Source organism: Fusarium flagelliforme (genome assembly GCF_020744385.1).
Source record: "Fusarium flagelliforme strain FIESC 12 MPI-CAGE-AA-0113 chromosome Unknown B0J16scaffold_1, whole genome shotgun sequence".
NCBI lineage: Eukaryota > Fungi > Ascomycota > Sordariomycetes > Hypocreales > Nectriaceae > Fusarium > Fusarium flagelliforme.
The window spans coordinates 5,582,462-5,600,582 of NW_025763503.1; the positions used below are offsets into that span (position 1 = coordinate 5,582,462).

The following is an 18,121-nucleotide window of genomic DNA, read 5'->3' on the forward strand; positions in this document are numbered from 1 at the left end:
GAGAAATTTGTCGGTCTGCAAAGGCAGAATCGCTTCCACGGCACAATCCCATCACCAAATCCCAGCTCTACCTTATCAATATCGCATTCAATCTGCAGCCTGCCGGTCTTCTCAGCAGTGGCTTTTGGTGGAACAGGCGCACTGAACGCCTTGCAGGACCAGGTCGTGGGCTAGGCCCTTGAGCGCGCAATGGGCCGCAAGCCCAACCCCCTTATCCTCGAGTACTTCGTCCGGGGCCCCAAGCTCAACGACAACAGTAACCGATATCCTCACACGTGCAAGCAATGCGGCGAGAACTTTCCCAAGGGTAGGATCGATAGCCTGACCACGCACATAACCAAGAAATGTCCTGCCATCTCCGAATCCGATCGTATGCGAGCCTGCCTTGAACTTCACGGTATTACGAATGCCCGAGCATCTGCTGAACGACCACCTCCCGAGACGCAGCCAAACGGGCAGCCTGTAGATGTTCCCAACCTCCCCCAAGGATGGAGCGCCCTTGAAACTCTCGCAGAAGCCTCGCGACAAGTTGATCTGAACGAAAACAACCGTGCTCAGAGCGTACAAGCTTCCGTAGACCCCGCCGACCCCGCCAACGCTCAGCATGTTTCGGATCGCTTTGAGCTTCACGAGCAGTTTACCCTTGATAATCCTCCTGTGAGCTACGAGAACCGATCAAATCAGGGAAACAGAGGTATGGTGGTGAATGCGGGGGCTGTGAGAAGTGTTTCTAACAAGTCTGGTAGGTGTGATTCAACAGCCGCTCCCAGGAACCGAGCTATCCCCCGAAGAACGCCTCCAAGCATTGCTTCCCAATAGCGACGCTTCGCCCGACGTCTCGAACATTTCAGTTGCCGTTGCTGCTACAGCTAGGTTGAACCCGTCACTTCTCGACCCCCAGCTCGTTGACGAGAACGGTTCCGTGACGCCGCCGCCGCCCATGGACATCCCAGCCTCTATCGAAACCTCACCAAGCGCAGTAACCGCTCCCGATAATGGCATTTCGCAACCATGGGGCGAGATGACGTATTTGACGACCGCCTCGCCAGTTCCTCTCATTCATGATCACCCTCCACCACCTATACAAATGACTCGTGGTGGTGTTCGAATGGATACAAGTGATGGGCAACTTAATGGGAGGCCCCGTCATGCAAGATCTCGATTTACTGCTGCGAGGCGCAAGGAGGTTCAAGAGGTTCGCAAGATTGGCGCCTGCATCAGGTGCAGGATTCTTCGCAAGAATTGTGGCAAAGGAACCCCGTGTGATACTTGTCGAAAAGTTCTTGCGCCGAGAGTATGGAGAACTGGTTGTGTACGAACAAGGCTCCAGGAACAACTCGACCTGTACTCGGCTGGTGTCCAGGTTGTCCTGTCCCAGAATCGCATCAATCTCTTGAAGAACCAGATAAACATGACCCATGATGGCACCATGATAGAGGTTTCACATTTCCCTGAAACCGGCAAAGTCATTGTTCTTGAGGCCTTGGTTGCGTTGCTAGAGCCTAGTGAGACGCTTGCAGAACTTCGAGGCAGCAAAGATTCATTCTTCCAGGTTATCATGATCGACCAGGACAAAGAGGATGTTCCTGGCAAGGTTGAAGCTTACATGCGTGATGTCTTTCAACTATTCATCGATAGAGAGCCCTCAAAATTCATGCGCGTCACCCTGGACCTGGCGCTTCAGCAATTGCAAGAATCGGAAGACGATCTGCTTCGAAAGTCCTTAGAGTTATGGGGCCTGGTAGAAAGCATCGACCGCGAAAGACAGTGGAACGTTATCGAAAGACCAGCCAACAACAGCGAAGAGCCCCGGCGTATTCAAGAGGCCAAAAGCGAAAACGACGCCGACATCTACACGACCCTTTGTATGCAACTCAACGCTGCAGCAGAGAGAAAAGCCAACAACACGTCCAAGGCTCTTTTGAGTGGCATGCACCGCGTCCTTCAGGATAGCAAAGTTAAGGTCAACTTTAAGATGTACCTGACAGCTGTCATTTTCTTAAACTGCCTTGAGAAATCTACGTGGGCCTTCAAGGCTTGGGAGCAAGATCATCTTCGCCCTGGATGGCCTTTGGAACGAGACCCCAGTGTCTTCACACAACAGGGTAATAACCTTTCCGGGCTGTTGAAGATGCTTCTAGCGATTCGTAAGGCTCTGCCGCAAACACATCGCGATGAAACAGGCAAACTTGCTACTTCAGAGCAAGACCCTGTCATAGCGACCTATTTCCAAAACATTGATCTGGACTGTAAGTATACTTGGTCGCAATCGGCCCAAGCTCTTTGCTAACCATCACACCAGATGACAACATCCTCGCCCGACAAGAAGGCCACCCTTTCTCCCCTGCAGACTCTCGATCTTTAGAAATGATGTTCTGCTCTCATCTTCTCATTACAAACTCTCCTTAGAGCAACCCCAACAGACTTGAGCAGACGACCCTTGTACACTGTTTGAGCACAGAGCACTCGACGAAAATGATGTTGAGCTGACGAACGTAATTTCACCCCGTTTAATGGTTAATGAATGGACGGAAAAAAGCAAATGAATTTTGATACCACACGAAACACGCGCGCGTATGACTAGCCGGGGATGTTATGGCTATCGCTGTATTTCACAGAAGGTGGCGGAGAAATACACGATACAGGGTTGTGGTTAATGTCTGGCGTTTACGGCATAGAGAAAAAGAAGCAAGATACCTCGAGTTTTCTTGGTGGAAATGTATGGTATTACTGTACTTGTAACCAAAATGCCTTCATTAGGATTGGTCATGCATCATCGTTATTACTTGCTCCGCTAAATTCTCGACTACAGTATTTCATCCATCACAGCCCATTTCAATACGTAGAATCCATTGTCGTTGTGTTGCTACCATCCTCCTTCTCTTGGCTGTTTGCGGTGCTATAACCAGACATTTCAAGAGCCTTCTAGGCTGAAATGCCCGATATACCACTGTTGTTCCTGCTAGGACCGTGACCAGGTCGTTTTGGCTTCTTGAAGCAAGCAAATTCGTTCTTACTTGCCTCTCTTAGACGTTTGAGAACAGTGCGCATCTCGGTTAGCTCGCCCTGCAGACGTGCGCGAGCATCGTTGTCTGTACGCGCATCAAGTTCCTGGTAGATCTGACTCTGTAGTTCCGAGGCCCGTTCCGAAGTGTAGTGGCTGAGTGTTTGAGCAACAAACTCGACATCGAGGGTCGCTTGCATGAGGGCCTCCAGAGTGTATCGTGGGCGGCGTCGGAACGCTTCCAAGAGTTGAATAGACGTCTGCTCAAGAAGGAAAGATAGGACTTCGACTGTAAGAGCCGGGGCAGTAGTAGATACTTGTGAGTGGACAAGAACAAGGGTAAGGAGAGCCTCGTAGACGTATGGTTTGGCGACTTGCGTGCGTTGCCCTTGGCCAGGAGCCCAATCAGGTGCTGAGATGCCAGATTGAATGACATCGCGCAGTCTCTCAATCGACTGTTTGGTATAGGATTGAAAAAGCCGCTCGTGGATTTGCCCAAGGACTTCGCGAATTTTCTTGGACTCGTCAGTTAACTTGACAGAGAATGCGTTCTCAAACTGCAGGTTAAGACTCGGCACCACTTGTGACCGAAGCGATGAAAGGTTGCTCAGCGTCATGAGCATACGGATATTCTAGAAAGAAAATGTCAGTTTCATGTCATAATCCAAGCCAAAAACAAAAACTCACCCTGTCTCCCGAGTCTAACGCCCCCTTGCCCGCCATAGTTGGTGCTGCGGCCGACGCAAGAGATCTTTCACTATCAATCGACCAGTCGTCTTCGGTCTTCTTCAACGATCTCTCGGCATTCTCGACCATGCCGCTCAAGGCCTTGTACAGCGTGGTCACATATTGGCTGCGAACCATCTGAAGAAGTTTGGTCGGTGGGGGCAAGACAATATCTCCCGAACCGGACCTGGACATGGCATCGGGGATATAGAGAATCTTCTGCATGCCCAACAATACTGCTCCTTCGAAAGCAGCGAAGCTGGCTGGCATACGTGTCACATCACCCATCTCAACGGAACGTTGCCAATCCTCGACATACTTAATGTTCTCAGCATCTCGATTCCAGGCGGCGCACAATGCTGTCACACAGCGCTCTCGAGAACCTCCAACAAGACTTCTCAGACGATCGAGTACCTGACCTTCCCCTGACTCGATTGGCTCAATACACGCCAAGTCGCCTGCCCCAGCGCCTACCAGAGTCAGCATCTTAGATAAGTAATGTACACCACTGATAGAGTTTGACCATGGGGGCCAGAAAGCCAGCTTTTCCCAAACCTCGCCCCTCTTGGGTGATGGAGGTGGCATGTTGTTTGGGTCGAAGTTGAAACGAGGATCTCGCGGAGATGCCAAAGAGTCAGAGCCGGGTGTCCCTGGAACCGGCGTCTTAGGAAGTGGTGAAAAGAGCAACGAGACATCTTCGGGAGGCATATCCACAAAGAAAGAATAAGCATGTTCTCGAAGCAAGTCTACCAGCTCCACGGCCCCCTTTCTCAATTCGTTGATACTATCCTGTGATAGCTCGTGGTGATGCCGAGACTCACCACGGTATCCTACAGGAAGAGCGGCTTGGGCAGAACCATTGATGAACCCTTGCACTGTTTGCCAGAACTCTATAACCTCGCCCAGGATTCCTTCACTCGATAGCAGACTCGTAAGGAAAGATAGCATCTTTTCCCACAGTTCTATCACATCAGGTGAGTCAAACGTCATAGGTTTGTCTTCGATCACTGGTCGGCCTAAAGAGCGAAGATGCGCAGCAATCATGTTGGGGTGGGGTTTATCATTGCTGGCCAGCCTGCGACGAAGCACCTCAATCTCAACCTTCGAACGGTCTGCTGTCGACTGGATCTTGCCTTTGAGGTGATCGTATCTACTCAAAAGCCAAACCCAGATCGGGTTGTCGTCAGCGCCCAGTTCCAACAGTAATCCGATGAGTTCCATATGCTGGTCTTGTATGCGACCAGTTGCGCCGGCACCATCTGTCCTTGATGCTGTGTAAAGTGTGACAAGTCGTTTCCATACGTCGCGTTTGAAGATGCGAATCTGCTGGTCCACGTCATGCCACATTCGTCCTGCTATCAACAGCTGGTAGAGTTGTGGTTCTGTGGGTGTCTCTTCTCCGAGTTCCTCCGCCAGTCGTCGACTTTCGTCCGCAATTTTTCTGGCCCTTGTGAACTCATCGACCAGCGATTCATAGTCCTTCCGCTTGATACTGTCTGCTATCGACGTGCTCAGCTCCACATAATCTTTGAACCGAGTCAGATGGTTTGAAACTGTTTTCAAATTCTCTTCCTTCTCTCTTCCACCCAAAGCGGGGCCCCAGACATCCTCAGCTTTTGCTGAGACTTCAAGCAGCGGGCCCTTGATGCCCAGAACACCATATTCACTTTCCTTTATCAAGGCATTCTTCTTTCGCGTATCAGTGCTTGCGGACGTCAGGGTATTGTTGATCCCCAGCCCAGCGCCTACCATACTGTTCCGATAGCTGCGGCGTTGGGCTGCGTTAGAAGCACCTGGGTTGTTCGGGTCAGGTGGCTCAACTCCACGATATTTCATCTCCTTATAGACATTATCTATAGTTGCCTTGGCTTTCACGAATCGTTCAAAGTTGGTCTCGACCAGAACCTTGAGCGATGCTGACTTTTGATCAATGGACTGTGAGAGAACATCGAGACCTGTGAGTAGACTTCGAGTATCGGCAGTGGCATGCATCTGAGAAAGAAAGAGCGCAGGCGAGAAAGTTGTTGAGGAGAGAAGGAATCGGTTACCTAATTTGATGATCCAAAGTCAATTCACGATCTCAGAACAAACTGTCATGATGCGGAAACGTACGTAGTCGGTGATCATCTTGGAGGGGTAAACCAAGATGCTTGAGCGTTCTGACGACACTATCCGTCGTCCCAAGAGGATCCGGTTCATCTTTTTGCACAATATTCCCAACACCTCCTTGGTCGTCCCCTCTAGGGATGTTGCTCTTCCGTTGGCTCACAGCTCTCTCAAGCGCCTGGTATCGAGACTGTCTTCTCTTCAGGGCAGCGCCCTTCTCGTCCTCGCCATCTTCGTCGCGATCCTCCAAGTCTTTCTCGGCAGGCCATTCTGTAGGATATAGGGTCGGAATCTGGTAAAAGTCGAGGATAGTACGTTCCATGTCGGCCATGGTGGCGGTTATGATGGCCTAATGGGTGTTCAATTAGGGGATGCGTCGCATGCTCGAGTGGTCGAGCTTATGTTATGCCCAAACGGCGAAATCGCGAGGAATCGTTCTCTGGTACGGGAATGAAGTATCGGTGACTTGAAATTGAGCGGTAGGACCTGCTGAATATGTCTAATCTATCAGGCGCATTGTTGGAAACGATTGATTGAATACTAATGCTGGGAAGCTAGGAGGTTAGGTAGCTCATGTGTAGATGTGGCTGGAGGACTGAGCTATGGGGTTCAAATGTGGCATTTATTTGATGGTGTGGCTTGTCAAGCTCAACTTTTGGGACCTGCCTGTGACGTGCATGAAACATCGATCTTGTAGCTCAAAATGGTAAGTAAAAGCCGTGGTAGCGGATGCCCACCGGCCCCTCGTCACTCGGAGCAAGGCCCTCAAAATGCGAGCCAGTAGAGAAAAAAAATTGGCAAGCGTAAGTCCGCGCGGGATACGAGGCTGTAGCCGAAAGGAACCCATGAGAAGGCCTGGAAAAGACGCGAAATAGTGGGTAACAGTGGGTAAATCAAGGCATTTACAGCGACTGGCCCCGCTATTGCCCGTGGCTAGCAGTGGCTACTGGGGGTTTTCCTGCTGTCAAGCTGTGGCGCAAACGCCATGAAAAGCAGCATTGGCCATTCGGAGTCGGATTTGGTTGGTTTTGGGGTTGGGTTGGTTTGGGTTCAGTCGAGTTCATAGGTCGGTTGTTTTCTCTTCTTCCTCTCTTTCTATTTCTTGTCGTCACGCTTTTCCCATTATACCCTCTACTCTCCTCTTTACCTTGCATCATCTTGTCTCTTTCTCTCAAGCTGCATCAAGGTAGTCTATTTGCTCGCTCTCTTCAAAATGCTGGCCATTCGAGCTCTCCGAACTCCCGCCTCCAGGCAAGCCCTGCGCGCTGCTGCTCCCCGCGCTGCCGTTTTCTACGTATGAGATCACCACCACAATTTGCCCGGATTCGCTACAATTTAGTCCGAGCACTACATGAACATTTACTTACTTTTTTGATACAGAACCGATGCTACTCGACCTCTGGCGAACGAGTTGCCAAGTACAACGGTACCAAGGATTCCAATGTACGTTTTGCGCTCTCTCATAATACAGCTTTCAGACGATGCTAGCGCTCGGCTGAACCGAGCATGAGGCCGAGATAAAATAGCTCAGTCGCAACACAATGCTTGGCTATAGCCTCAATTGCAATTGACATAGTACTAACATAAAGCGCAGGGCAACTTCTTGGTCAGTTTGATTGAGGGTGACGGTATCGGCCCTGAGATCGCCCAGTCTGTCAAGGACATCTTCGCCGCCGCCAAGGTTCGTCATGACAACCCGTATAAGTCGCACCAAAAAATACCGTCATGCTAACACAACTCCGTTTAGACCCCCATTGCTTGGGAGCCTGTCGATGTCACCCCCATTATCAAGGACGGCAAGACCGCTATCCCTGATGCTGCCATTGAGAACATCCAGAAGAACAAGATTGCCCTCAAGGGTCCTCTCGCTGTACGTTGACATGAGCGCAAAGCTATCTGCCAGGCGCATCGCATATGGTTCAATGGCTAACACCGACCTCTAGACTCCCGTTGGCAAGGGCCACGTCTCTCTCAACCTTACCCTCCGCCGAACCTTCAACCTCTTCGCTAACCTGCGACCCTGCCGCTCCGTCGCTGGCTACGAGACCCCTTACGACAACGTCGACACTGTCCTGATCCGAGAGAACACCGAGGGTGAATACTCTGGTATTGAGCACGTTGTTGTCGACGGTGTTGTCCAGAGCATCAAGCTCATTACTCGCGAGGCTTCCGAGCGTGTCCTCCGATTCGCCTTCCAGCACGCCGAGTCCATTGGCCGCAAGAAGGTCCGCGTCGTCCACAAGGCTACTATCATGAAGCTCTCCGACGGTCTTTTCCTCAAGGTCGCTCAGGAGGTCGCCAAGGACTTCCCCGGTATTGAGTTCGACGCCGAGCTTCTCGACAACAGCTGCCTCAAGATGGTCACTGACCCTACCCCCTACAACGACAAGGTCCTTGTTATGCCCAACCTCTACGGTGACATTCTCTCCGACATGTGCGCCGGTTTGATCGGTGGTCTCGGTCTCACCCCCTCCGGAAACATTGGTGATGAGTGCTCTATCTTCGAGGCTGTTCACGGTTCCGCTCCTGATATTGCTGGCAAGAACCTTGCCAACCCCACTGCCCTCCTCCTCAGCTCCATCATGATGCTGCGACACATGGGTCTCACCGAGCACGCCTCTCGCATTGAGAAGGCCATCTTTGATACCCTCGCCGAGGGCAAAGCCCTGACTGGCGATCTCGGTGGCAAGGCCAAGACCAACGAGTACGCTTCCGCCATTATCTCCAGGCTGTAAATACACATGCTTCAGTTTAGATACCTGCTCCCTCACACTAGGGTTTATACGCGATTCCTCTTTTTTTCTTTTTTTCAGGGTAGTGTACTTCTGAACTGTACCAAACCTAGAATCAGGCACGGCGAAATGATTAAGTTACGGAGTTACTCTTGAGGATATGGGTCGAAAAAATGGTTGATGAGAAGTGGTGATCTGTGCCTAAATTATGTGATACTGTAACAGAATAGTCAAAAAATAAGATATCTACTCCTGTGCTCTGCTCATAAGGCTTGAAGGACCTCTACGCCTCCTTGGGCTTCTCTCATACGCAATCGGCATAATAACATTTATCATGACATTCCTACGTCGCTCGGGAGGTCTTCCACAGACCTACCCACACGGATCTACATATAGTATGGCTTTTCCAACAGAGCTACCCTAGACATTCACGATAATTAATATCAAGAAAGTTCATGGGAATAATCTGTCTCCCATAGCCGCGCATGCCTATTCCACGAAAATGTTATCGTATGCGGTGTGCAGAGCACACAAGCAGATGATATTACACTTAACAGTTTGCCAAATAACTAAGTAGACACATGTGGCTGGTCGTTCAGCACGTCAAGCAACCATTCTGATTCAGACAAACGCCTATGCTCAATTGAAAGTCCATAGGTGATAACGTGCACCAAGACTTATGTATGGTTGCTTCTCCACCATCCCCTCTGGGTGTGCATTCTTATGTCCCAGCCGTTCTATCATCCCAAGAACCAGCCCCAACCTCCAAACACCCCCATGCGCCATCGTATCATTGCGAGCTAGACAGCGGTACCAAAACAAATTGCATATCAAAAACAGCTCTGCCTGAGATCTAAAGTCGGCCAGATCGAATCTCCTTGTCAAAAATCTTGACGCCCCAAACTTCATAAAATTGGAGGACACCAACAGTCTTCAATCGAAGTCTTTTCCCACAATTCGAGGCATCGTCATCATCATCCTCACTCTCGCTATCTGACCCCCACGTCGGCAACACGGGAAGGTTTAGATTGTTGTGATGATTGCTCACCGTAGCCTTCTCCTTACCCTTACCTCTTCGCTTCTCTCCTTCATCTGGCATATCTGTAGGGCGAATAACACGGTCGAGGCGGTCATCCTCCATAGCAATCCACTCAAGTTTCAGCTCGGGGTGGTGAGAGAGATTGTCGACGATGAAGTTCAAGATCTCACGCATGACCCATATACATGTGTCGTTATTCCTGAAACGGAGGATGTTGATGGCACGGAGACTGGTAAGTCCGGCAAAATACTGCATGAAAGCGTGCTGTGACGTATGTTAGCGATATCTACCGACGGCTGCAGGAAACTTACCACCGCATGGATGTTCATACTAAGAGCTAGCTCCTCAAGCTGTACTCCACGGCTACAGATAAGTATCATTGCCTTCTGGTTCGCATCCCACCCGCTGCTATTTGACTCGTCCTTGATCATCAATCTCTTTAAGGTATGCATGTGCTTCTTCAGCACTGACCGGCGAATCTGATCGATAGTGACTGTAGTCCGTGGCGCGAAACTTTCAGGTTTGTGTTTAGCGCTTCGTTCCAACAGAAACAAGTCATGTAATTCCTCGAGTTGTGACATGCAGTTTAAAAATGCGGTCGACACATTGTCGGTAAAGACACTGCGTAGGGCCAAAGGGGAGACCTTATTCTCTTTGGAGAGCAGTGTCCAAATCGGAGCCTGGTTGCCAACATTGAGCAATGTTAAATTTTTAATGCACTTGAGGTCAATGGCCCTTGACAGGACGGATGCCTTGACAGGAACCAGGTGAATGGCTAACGTTTCCAGTGCAATGCCTCTGGTATCTCGTAGGTACTCGTCAATTGACCGCTGGGACTTTTCGCTACCATTGATTTGAGATTTGCCAAGGACCTGATCCTCAATCTCTTTTATTTCAAGGTGTGTAGTTTTTATGGCGCCCCGTACACGTTCAGTCCTCTGACCCAGTTGTTTGAGTTGGGTAACCGAGTCCTTAAATTGTTGGAGTTCTCCGACAGTGCCTTGAATAGACATTGCCTTGATCTGTTGAATGAACGCATCATTCTCATCCTGTAGCTGCTGGAGTTCCAACAAGAGTGACTCATAATTCACTCGCTGCACAGCCAAGTTCGTATCGACTTTGTCCAGTTCTGTGGCTGAGACTGTATTCGAATTTGTGTCTTGATCGTCCAGGTTGGCAAGAGAAGAAGAACTAGCGTCTGCTTTTTCGGACTCCCTGGGTTTGACTTGTTGCCCCTCGGCCTCCTTGGCCTGCTGCCCATCCGACTCGATTTCCACGTCGTCTACCGTATCGAGATGATCGATTTCGATATCGTCTGGTGACAAATCATCATTTGATTCCTTGTTGTCAAATATTGAAGGTAGTTTGGAACTATCAACCGGTCCTGAGCTCGCCTGGCCATTCCCACTACTCGGCTCTTCATTCTTAGACACAACAGTTGGGTTTTCTGATGAATCGTTGGGTTGCTGTAAGGAACTTTCGCCCGAATCGACATACTTTCTCGCAGCTTTCTCAATGACATCTAGAATATCCTGTTGGACGGTAGAGATATCGCGTGTGCCATTGAGCTGTGTCATCAACCTCGTCGATACGCTGCGAAGAGATGACACGAATTCTTCGCGGGGATCCTCTGAGTTTTCGTTATTCTCGACTTCCTGTCCTTCTTCTTGGCTAGTCGCTGCTTCGCGAGGACTCTGATTAAGTGCAGGCTTTTTGACAATAAAAGGTTCGACATCGAATATCCTCCCCAAAATGCCCTCTTGAAGTTTACGCTCCTCCTGAGAGCGAAAGTTTTTGGCAGGGCCACTGGCGTCGAAACTGGTATTTTGAGAGACAGGTACCACTTGGAACTCGTCATCAACATCAGAATCGTCCGGATCGGAATCAGGTGGTGGTCGCCTGGCCTGCAGAGCCAAAGAATCCGACAAGGAAAGATACAACTCTGTGAGGGTAGAGGATGAATTTCGGATGCAAGTCTTAAGCTCCGTGGCCAGGTCGAGACTGTCTATATCGAGAACGGAAAGGCTCTTCAGCATCTTGAAACCTGAAAGCGTTGGAGGTTCTTGAGCTGTAGGATCGCGTTTGTTCGCCTTGGATTTAGAGAACTGCTTTGAAGTTGACAGAAGAGGGGGAGGCGACGAAATGAGTGGCAGAGATGACATAGGACCAGCTAAGGGAGCTGTGAACATTGCTGGGGGAGGTCCAGGAGGAGGCGGAGGAGGAATATCGGCCCAATGAGTCGAGGCTGGGGGAAGGTCATCGAGAGTGAGTGGAAGAGGTGGCGGCATCATGTAGTACGTGTCGCCAGCTTGAAGACGAATGTGAAACTTGGTCAGCGTTGGAATCTTGTGAAGCTCACGATAGACAGGTCTACTAAGTTCAACTCTGATGTTCCATCTATTGACAAGGTTAGCGACGGTGGATATGAGTGAAGGCACACAGCCTGCCATGGAACCCACCGAAAAGACTCGAGAGATTTCGCCTTCTTCAACGTCAAATATAGCAATGTGTTAAGAAACTTTCCGCAACTGGCACTGTAAAGATATGGTTTATATGCATGTTCAGCTTTGACGCCAGTGCTAACTGTGTCCATGGACAACTCCCTTAGATGCTTTGCATAGTTGTAGTCGCTCGTAGTGAATGTATCGAGGCCGCCTGCGAGGCCATCGATTGGTGATTCGAATCTCACATCGTCGTCATCAGGAAAGAGGATATTGAAGCTGCGATAGAGTATGGCAGATGCAAGCTCACGGAAGTGCTGAGAGACAAGAGCACAACATATCAGATCAGACTGCGAGCACTGCGAGTGCATTAGTACGGCCACAAAACACGCAATGGGTAGCATCGACAATACGAACATGCGACAAGATATCCTGCTGAATCTCAGCTGGGAGGTCCTGGAAAGTGAGCGAGCGCATGGGCGGGGTGGCAGCCTTGTTGCCAACGGCCTCCGCAGCCATGATGAACGAGCGGGGGCAGCGTGGCAACTAGGCTGGCTGACGACGAGTGAGAGGAGAGACAGTTCGAAGTTGATAGAAACACAGATTGATGGAAGAGGAAGACGGTATCGAGAAGTGAATGATGCGCTGAGTGAATAACTTTGCGATACGTCTGGTGTTCGACTATGCGCCGCGCCGCGATAGAAATGGAGATGGAGACGGAGATGGGATGCGCCGATGTAGGCGGGCGGCTCGAATGGATAGCGTCGATCAGTCGGAGCTAAGAAGGCTATAAACTGGGGCCGTTAAGAGAGAAAGCAGGCTCATGAATGCCGAAGCAATGGATACAGCAGAGAAGGAATCTCTCTGTACCTAGAGGTCGAGTGGAGGATGAATGAAACGAAAAGAGACAAGGGTGGAGGAGAGTGAAGTCAAGTAAAGTAAAGCCAAACTTAGTAAGTAAAGTCAAACCAAGTCACTGGATTGGATCAGACTGTCGCAAGCCGCCGCTTGGTGTCGGGGCCTCTAGGTACGGTAGGTTGCAAGTTCCGGGGGTTTAGTGTTAGTGGAGGTTATGAATAGAACCCCCCAGCGGTCTTTCTTGTTTGTTGATTGGTTGCTATGAGCGGCTGCTGCGGGGCGGATTAACGATTCCCAAGGATCTACCTTCCCTCGTTTGTTAGTTCCAGTGAAGCTGAATATGGATCTCAGGTCTACCTTGTAGGTAGGTGTTGTGCCTTGCCTAGCACAGGGAATATGAATACGGGATGGAGATTTTAGCATCAAGAGAAAAGGCTCACAGGGTGACTGTAGAGAAGTCCCAAGCACCATTGAGTTCTAAGAAATCTACCTAATCTAGCTTTACCCGTTTCTCGGCGTTGTGTGACAGCCGCAACGGCATTTGGGTTTGTTAACAACGAATAACTGGAAACAGCAGCAGTGAAACCAGAGCGATAGAAACAAAGACCATCAGTATCACTGAAGAGATCCATGCATGTGGAGAATCGGCCAAGCACTTCCTCACTGCTTAGATTAGTCGTAGCTATTCACTACCTCACAATAGAGGACCCTGAATACCTGGCTGCTGTCTGTGATGATTCCCAGTAATAGGGAAATCCAAAATAGAAAACAATTCTGTACCCGCTGAGACCATGTAATGGATTCAGCCAAGTGTTGTGCCGAATATTAGTTTAGGGCTGGTTGTTTGTATAAAATCTGTTATTGCATCCATGGATATGTACTGCATATACCACCATTTGCTCAGAAGGTTTCGATTGTTTGCAGTGTTGGAAGAATGGTTGCTTCTCACCCTCACCGAAAAAGAAGAAGAACGACGAAGATGCCCAGGTTCCCGAGGCACAATCTAGGCTGATAACAAGGATCTGCCAACAAGTTCCGTGTATCCTCCTGCAGCAAAATCTTCTGTCAGCTCACCACATAAACTGTAGGAGATCTCTGCCTCGACTACCAGAATGCCTAACAGCGGAAAAGTCACTGTCAAGTTGTGGTAACGGAGGGACGAAATGAGTAAGGTCCGATCATCAGGTACAGTGAGTCGATCGTGTTGTGTTTGGACTAGGCACAGAATTGCCGAGCCAAGTCGCCACAGAAGTGGTAGTAATAAGGAAGTCAGACTGCTGCATGAGCGATCAAGAGGATATGTTATAATCCTGAACAACAGAAAAAAAAAAAAAAGATTTCTCTTGCAGTCATGATTACGACAACTCTAGCCATTATTAACCTGCGTAGACTACCTGTACTACATAGTCGCATAGCAGTCTACCAAATGGCTCTAGAACATCATGAAACATTAGCTGTAGTGTTGGCTCTCCCCTTACATCCCCGCTTCGTAAACTAGGCCCACGGTCCACCTACAGGGCTGTGTAGAACCCCTTCAATCATCCGTTCTCCATCAATGACTTGCTTAAATCCCCCAGGAACTTATCCATATCGACCTGCTGGGCCTTTTCTTCCTTCCTTCCCTTTTCGTTCTCACGATTCTCGTTCTTCTTTTGCGTTTCCAACTGTCATCTTTCATTCTTAACTCTACCCACCTTCGTTATAGCATTTGCCAAGCATTTGTATATTGCGCTCCCTTAAAAACATGAAATATCCCTGCATTCGTATCTAGGACTATTCATCATCGAATTCATCGTCGTGAATTTCAGAGCCACCACTGTCACTCGAAAGATAAATCACCTACATAATGGCCGACACAGAAGAGCCCCAGTTCAACACATTAGCTGAGCGTATTGCTGCCCTCAACAAGAAAAAGAGCTTCGCCAATGTTCAAAGCCCGAGCCCAAGCCCTGGACCTGGACCTGGAACAGTTCGCAAGCGACCACCGCCGCCTCCTCCCCCCGTTCGTCCAGCTATCGAAGGCAGGAGTCAAACAGTACCGATTATATCAACAACCCCAAGCCCTTCACAGAATAACCCAACGATTCCTCCTCGCCCACTGAGAAAAGCGTCAACACCACAACTTTCAGCGCAAAACGGTCAAGATGCGATTCAACGACGAACCCCGCCTCCACTCCCCAGCCGCACTTCGACCACGCAGTCTGCACCGACTTTGCCGCCGAGACGTCCCTCGACTCAATCCAGTCTGATGGTGAGGAGAAACTCTGGTTCTTCAGAGAGATCACAGAATTCCGCAATCTCTACGTTATCTGCAGGCAGGCCTCCTTCATCAGTGACAAGTGTCAACTCTGATGGGGCCGTTTATAAAGTGCCACCGGCCTATGATCCTGCGAACCTTCCAAAACTACCCCCTTCGAGAAGAGAGAAAGAAGCCTCAGCCAAGGAGGTGGTGAGACCCAAACGTGCTCCTCCCCCATCGCCACAACCTCCACGAGCCATTGAGCCTCCACGAGCCATTGCGCCTGCGCCTCCGGTTAGACCTAATCTTCCACCAAGGTTACCCGCCCGCCCAGCGAAACCACAAGCAGACGCCACGCCTGAACCGCAGACAGTATCTCAGCCAAGGAAGATACCACCCAGACCATCAGAAAACGGCAAATCGAAAAGGCCGGTTATTCTTGGGTTTTCGAACAAGGACAAGGCACAAGATGCTCAACCAGCACTACCTGCACGACCACCAATCCCTGACCAGTCACAATCAGCAGATGAGCCACCTCCTGTACCGCTTGCTTCTCGTCCTTCGATGGCTCAAATTGAAGCATATGAAACACAGGCTTTGACTGCACCTGAACCTGTATACGGGTGTCTCATATGTCGTGACTGGAGCGCCCCCGATGCCGTTGCTGCGCAATACCCTCGAGACTCCGTGCCAAGGAACGACCCAGTCGGTTATTTGGCACAGGTGCTTTGTGGTTCTTTTCCTTCTTATACGGATAAGGCACGGGCGATATTCACTTGGTTCCACTACAACATTAACTACGATGTTGCCGCATTCTTTGGCAACAATGTCAGGCATATGACCGCAGAAGATACTATCTTTACTGGCAGAGCTGTTTGCGCAGGATATGCAGAAACATACAAAGCGATCGCCAACAGAGCTGGTCTTGAGTGTGTGGTTGTTACTGGCCATGGAAAGGGATTTGGATACACTCCGCTCAAGAAGGGTGAACGTCCGCCACCAGCCAAGCCAACAGGGCATGCCTGGAACGCGGTGCGCATCGACGGCGGCGATTGGAAGTTGCTAGATGCCTGCTGGGGAGCTGGCCATCTCGATGGGCAAAGTTACGTGGCAAAGTTCTCACCTCTGCAGTTCACAAACGCCAACGAGCATTTTGGTCTCAGGCATTTCCCAGCAGACTCACGACATCAGTTCCGAGCCGATGGACAGCCTGTTACGTGGGAAAATTACTACACCGGAGGCATTGAAGGCGAGCCCCACGGGATGTGTGGGACTACGGCTGAAGAGGGCATTTCAGAGCCCAGTATCGAGCCGAAGCAGCGTCACATCTCCATTGATAGCGGAGAGATAGTGCGCTTTCAATACTCCAAGATCTGCGAGCACTGGACGAAGGATAAATGCGGTGGAAAAGAACGGTTGGTGCTTCTCAGTCTTCCTCGGGGAGAAGGCCAGAGAGACGAGATGATACCCATGGAGACAAATGGGTTCTGGTACTGGCTTGACGTGAATGCGTGGGATTTGGGTCCTCGGGGCCAATCAGTACGTTTACTCGTTTTGACCAAGTTCGGTGACCGCGAGGATGCAAGAGAAGTCACAGGCGAAGAATTCCTCGCCAAGGTCGGTAGATATGCCATGGGATGGTCTTACTTGGTGACTTGGGACTTGGTCTGAGCTGAGGCCTCTTCCCCCCCAGATAATCATATAATGCTTGGCGTTTCTTGATGGTACCATGTTTCTGCATACCGCATTCAAAATAATTTACGGCAACTAACCGCCAATCTCTAATTTATTCTCCGTCCCGTAGTTAGTGCATGAACCAACCGCTTTTTTGAACAACCAACATGGGACTTGTCGGGAACAGAATTGTAGGTATCTGTGGTGGAGGGTGGAATTGCATGCGGTACAGTAGCGTAGATATGGATACATACGCATATAGTACTGTGTCTATGTATCTCCGCGATAATAAAGGCAGGCCGGCACGAAGGTTTTCGCCGAGCCACCTGATAAGTGCATCTTTCTCTTGGACCTCATCTTGGCAATCGTAGCTCATGACGTACACCTGTACTGTGTGTAGCTGACGCATAGACTATGGCTGAATATGATCTCATGTTAATTCATCTTGAGTTGGTTGCTTTATTGTTTATTATAAAGTTTTGCTGCATGATCATTCGATGAACAAGTTCGCGATCATTGAAAATGAGGGTATCATGAGTAAGCCCATTACATTACATGAGTAAGGTAGCAGGCGGGCTACAAAAAGTCCCGAGAAGTATGGAGCCTACAGTTCCCTAGGGGTACTGGGGCATTCTGTGGAATCGGCTCGGCATCCACTGTAGGTGGGGTTTTTAGGCGGTAGTCAGCGCTGCCTCCACTGACTCCCCAGCTAATAGGTACATACCGCCTGCTGTAAGTACGGGTCCGACTAATACCTGCCTCCACCGGCTTGCTTTTACGGTCGGGCAAGTCGGGCCATGATGGATGTAAGTGCAAGTGGAGGATTGGGGTCGGGGTTGTAACTACCTCGATCGTTCACCAACTCCATTTTTGATGCAAGTGGCCTTTTGGGGAAATCAGAGAATAACTCAGGTCACGCCCACTTCAAGAACGGAGCATAATATCGGGGATGTGTCGTAATGTATGAAATACATACAATTGTCTGACACCGACTACCTGCCTACCTATGTATTGTACATTATACATACTCACCCAGTCAATGAGACATGTCAGATTCTTTCCAGCAGCAAAGAGGCACGACGAGACGATCAACTAATTCAACCTTTCAAGCAATCACGTGGGTGTATCGTAAGAAGCTGATGGACTGACCAGACACTCATCCGGGAACATTCGGCCCAATCCCTACAGTACACAGGCTTTTCAGAGTCAGAAAGCACCTGGCCTCGGAGGGCCGAAGAGACCCTTTTTACGATGCATTTGCTTTGCATATGCAAAGGATAAGCAGCCAAGAAACCGAGACAG

General features: G+C 49.9%; 5 protein-coding genes across 5 annotated transcripts; 3 read left to right on the top strand and 2 right to left on the bottom strand.

Annotated features, from left to right (window-relative positions):
- Positions 1 to 174: 174 nt before the first annotated feature.
- Positions 175 to 2,409, top strand: B0J16DRAFT_259054 (uncharacterized protein; the record flags this gene model as incomplete). Its single annotated transcript, XM_046123203.1, has 3 exons — positions 175 to 694; positions 747 to 2,249; positions 2,303 to 2,409. Coding segments are annotated over 3 exons (2,130 nt in total), but the record flags the coding sequence as incomplete, so codon positions are not given.
- Positions 2,410 to 2,721: 312 nt separating this feature from the next.
- On the bottom strand, positions 2,722 to 6,555 carry B0J16DRAFT_297569 (exocyst complex component Sec5-domain-containing protein). The gene is made up of 3 exons (XM_046124465.1): positions 5,843 to 6,555; positions 3,692 to 5,778; positions 2,722 to 3,636 (listed from the first exon to the last, which is right to left on the bottom strand). Exons 1-3 carry the CDS (start codon positions 6,165 to 6,167, stop codon positions 2,926 to 2,928), a joined length of 3,123 nt encoding a protein of 1,040 aa, XP_045989734.1. The 5' UTR covers positions 6,168 to 6,555; the 3' UTR covers positions 2,722 to 2,925.
- A 361-nt stretch (positions 6,556 to 6,916) lies between these two features.
- Positions 6,917 to 8,901, top strand: B0J16DRAFT_367234 (uncharacterized protein). Its single transcript, XM_046130119.1, has 5 exons — positions 6,917 to 7,130; positions 7,217 to 7,279; positions 7,431 to 7,517; positions 7,584 to 7,706; positions 7,780 to 8,901. Exons 1-5 carry the CDS (start codon positions 7,050 to 7,052, stop codon positions 8,569 to 8,571), a joined length of 1,146 nt encoding a protein of 381 aa, XP_045989735.1. The 5' UTR covers positions 6,917 to 7,049; the 3' UTR covers positions 8,572 to 8,901.
- Positions 8,902 to 8,952: 51 nt separating this feature from the next.
- B0J16DRAFT_409654 (uncharacterized protein) lies at positions 8,953 to 13,065 on the bottom strand. Its single transcript, XM_046133090.1, has 4 exons — positions 12,466 to 13,065; positions 12,067 to 12,407; positions 9,919 to 12,004; positions 8,953 to 9,871 (listed from the first exon to the last, which is right to left on the bottom strand). Exons 1-4 carry the CDS (start codon positions 12,565 to 12,567, stop codon positions 9,422 to 9,424), a joined length of 2,979 nt encoding a protein of 992 aa, XP_045989736.1. The 5' UTR covers positions 12,568 to 13,065; the 3' UTR covers positions 8,953 to 9,421.
- A 1,418-nt stretch (positions 13,066 to 14,483) lies between these two features.
- On the top strand, positions 14,484 to 16,979 carry B0J16DRAFT_329821 (uncharacterized protein). Its single transcript, XM_046126364.1, has one exon. It carries the CDS (start codon positions 14,753 to 14,755, stop codon positions 16,814 to 16,816), a length of 2,064 nt encoding a protein of 687 aa, XP_045989737.1. The 5' UTR covers positions 14,484 to 14,752; the 3' UTR covers positions 16,817 to 16,979.
- Positions 16,980 to 18,121: the final 1,142 nt, after the last annotated feature.

Coding starts and splice junctions, on each gene's coding strand:
- B0J16DRAFT_297569 (XM_046124465.1), bottom strand. CDS start 6,167: ATGGCCGACATGGAACGTACTATCCTCGACTTTTACCAGATTCCGACC. Junction 5,779..5,842: donor CCAAGATGATCACCGACTAC/GTACGTTTCCGC, acceptor TCATCAAATTAG/GTAACCGATTCCTTCTCTCC. Junction 3,637..3,691: donor CGTTAGACTCGGGAGACAGG/GTGAGTTTTTGT, acceptor TTTTCTTTCTAG/AATATCCGTATGCTCATGAC.
- B0J16DRAFT_367234 (XM_046130119.1), top strand. CDS start 7,050: ATGCTGGCCATTCGAGCTCTCCGAACTCCCGCCTCCAGGCAAGCCCTG. Junction 7,518..7,583: donor ACATCTTCGCCGCCGCCAAG/GTTCGTCATGAC, acceptor AACTCCGTTTAG/ACCCCCATTGCTTGGGAGCC. Junction 7,707..7,779: donor CCCTCAAGGGTCCTCTCGCT/GTACGTTGACAT, acceptor ACCGACCTCTAG/ACTCCCGTTGGCAAGGGCCA.
- B0J16DRAFT_409654 (XM_046133090.1), bottom strand. CDS start 12,567: ATGGCTGCGGAGGCCGTTGGCAACAAGGCTGCCACCCCGCCCATGCGC. Junction 12,005..12,066: donor AAATCTCTCGAGTCTTTTCG/GTGGGTTCCATG, acceptor CCTTGTCAATAG/ATGGAACATCAGAGTTGAAC. Junction 9,872..9,918: donor GTATGAACATCCATGCGGTG/GTAAGTTTCCTG, acceptor CATACGTCACAG/CACGCTTTCATGCAGTATTT.
- B0J16DRAFT_329821 (XM_046126364.1), top strand. CDS start 14,753: ATGGCCGACACAGAAGAGCCCCAGTTCAACACATTAGCTGAGCGTATT.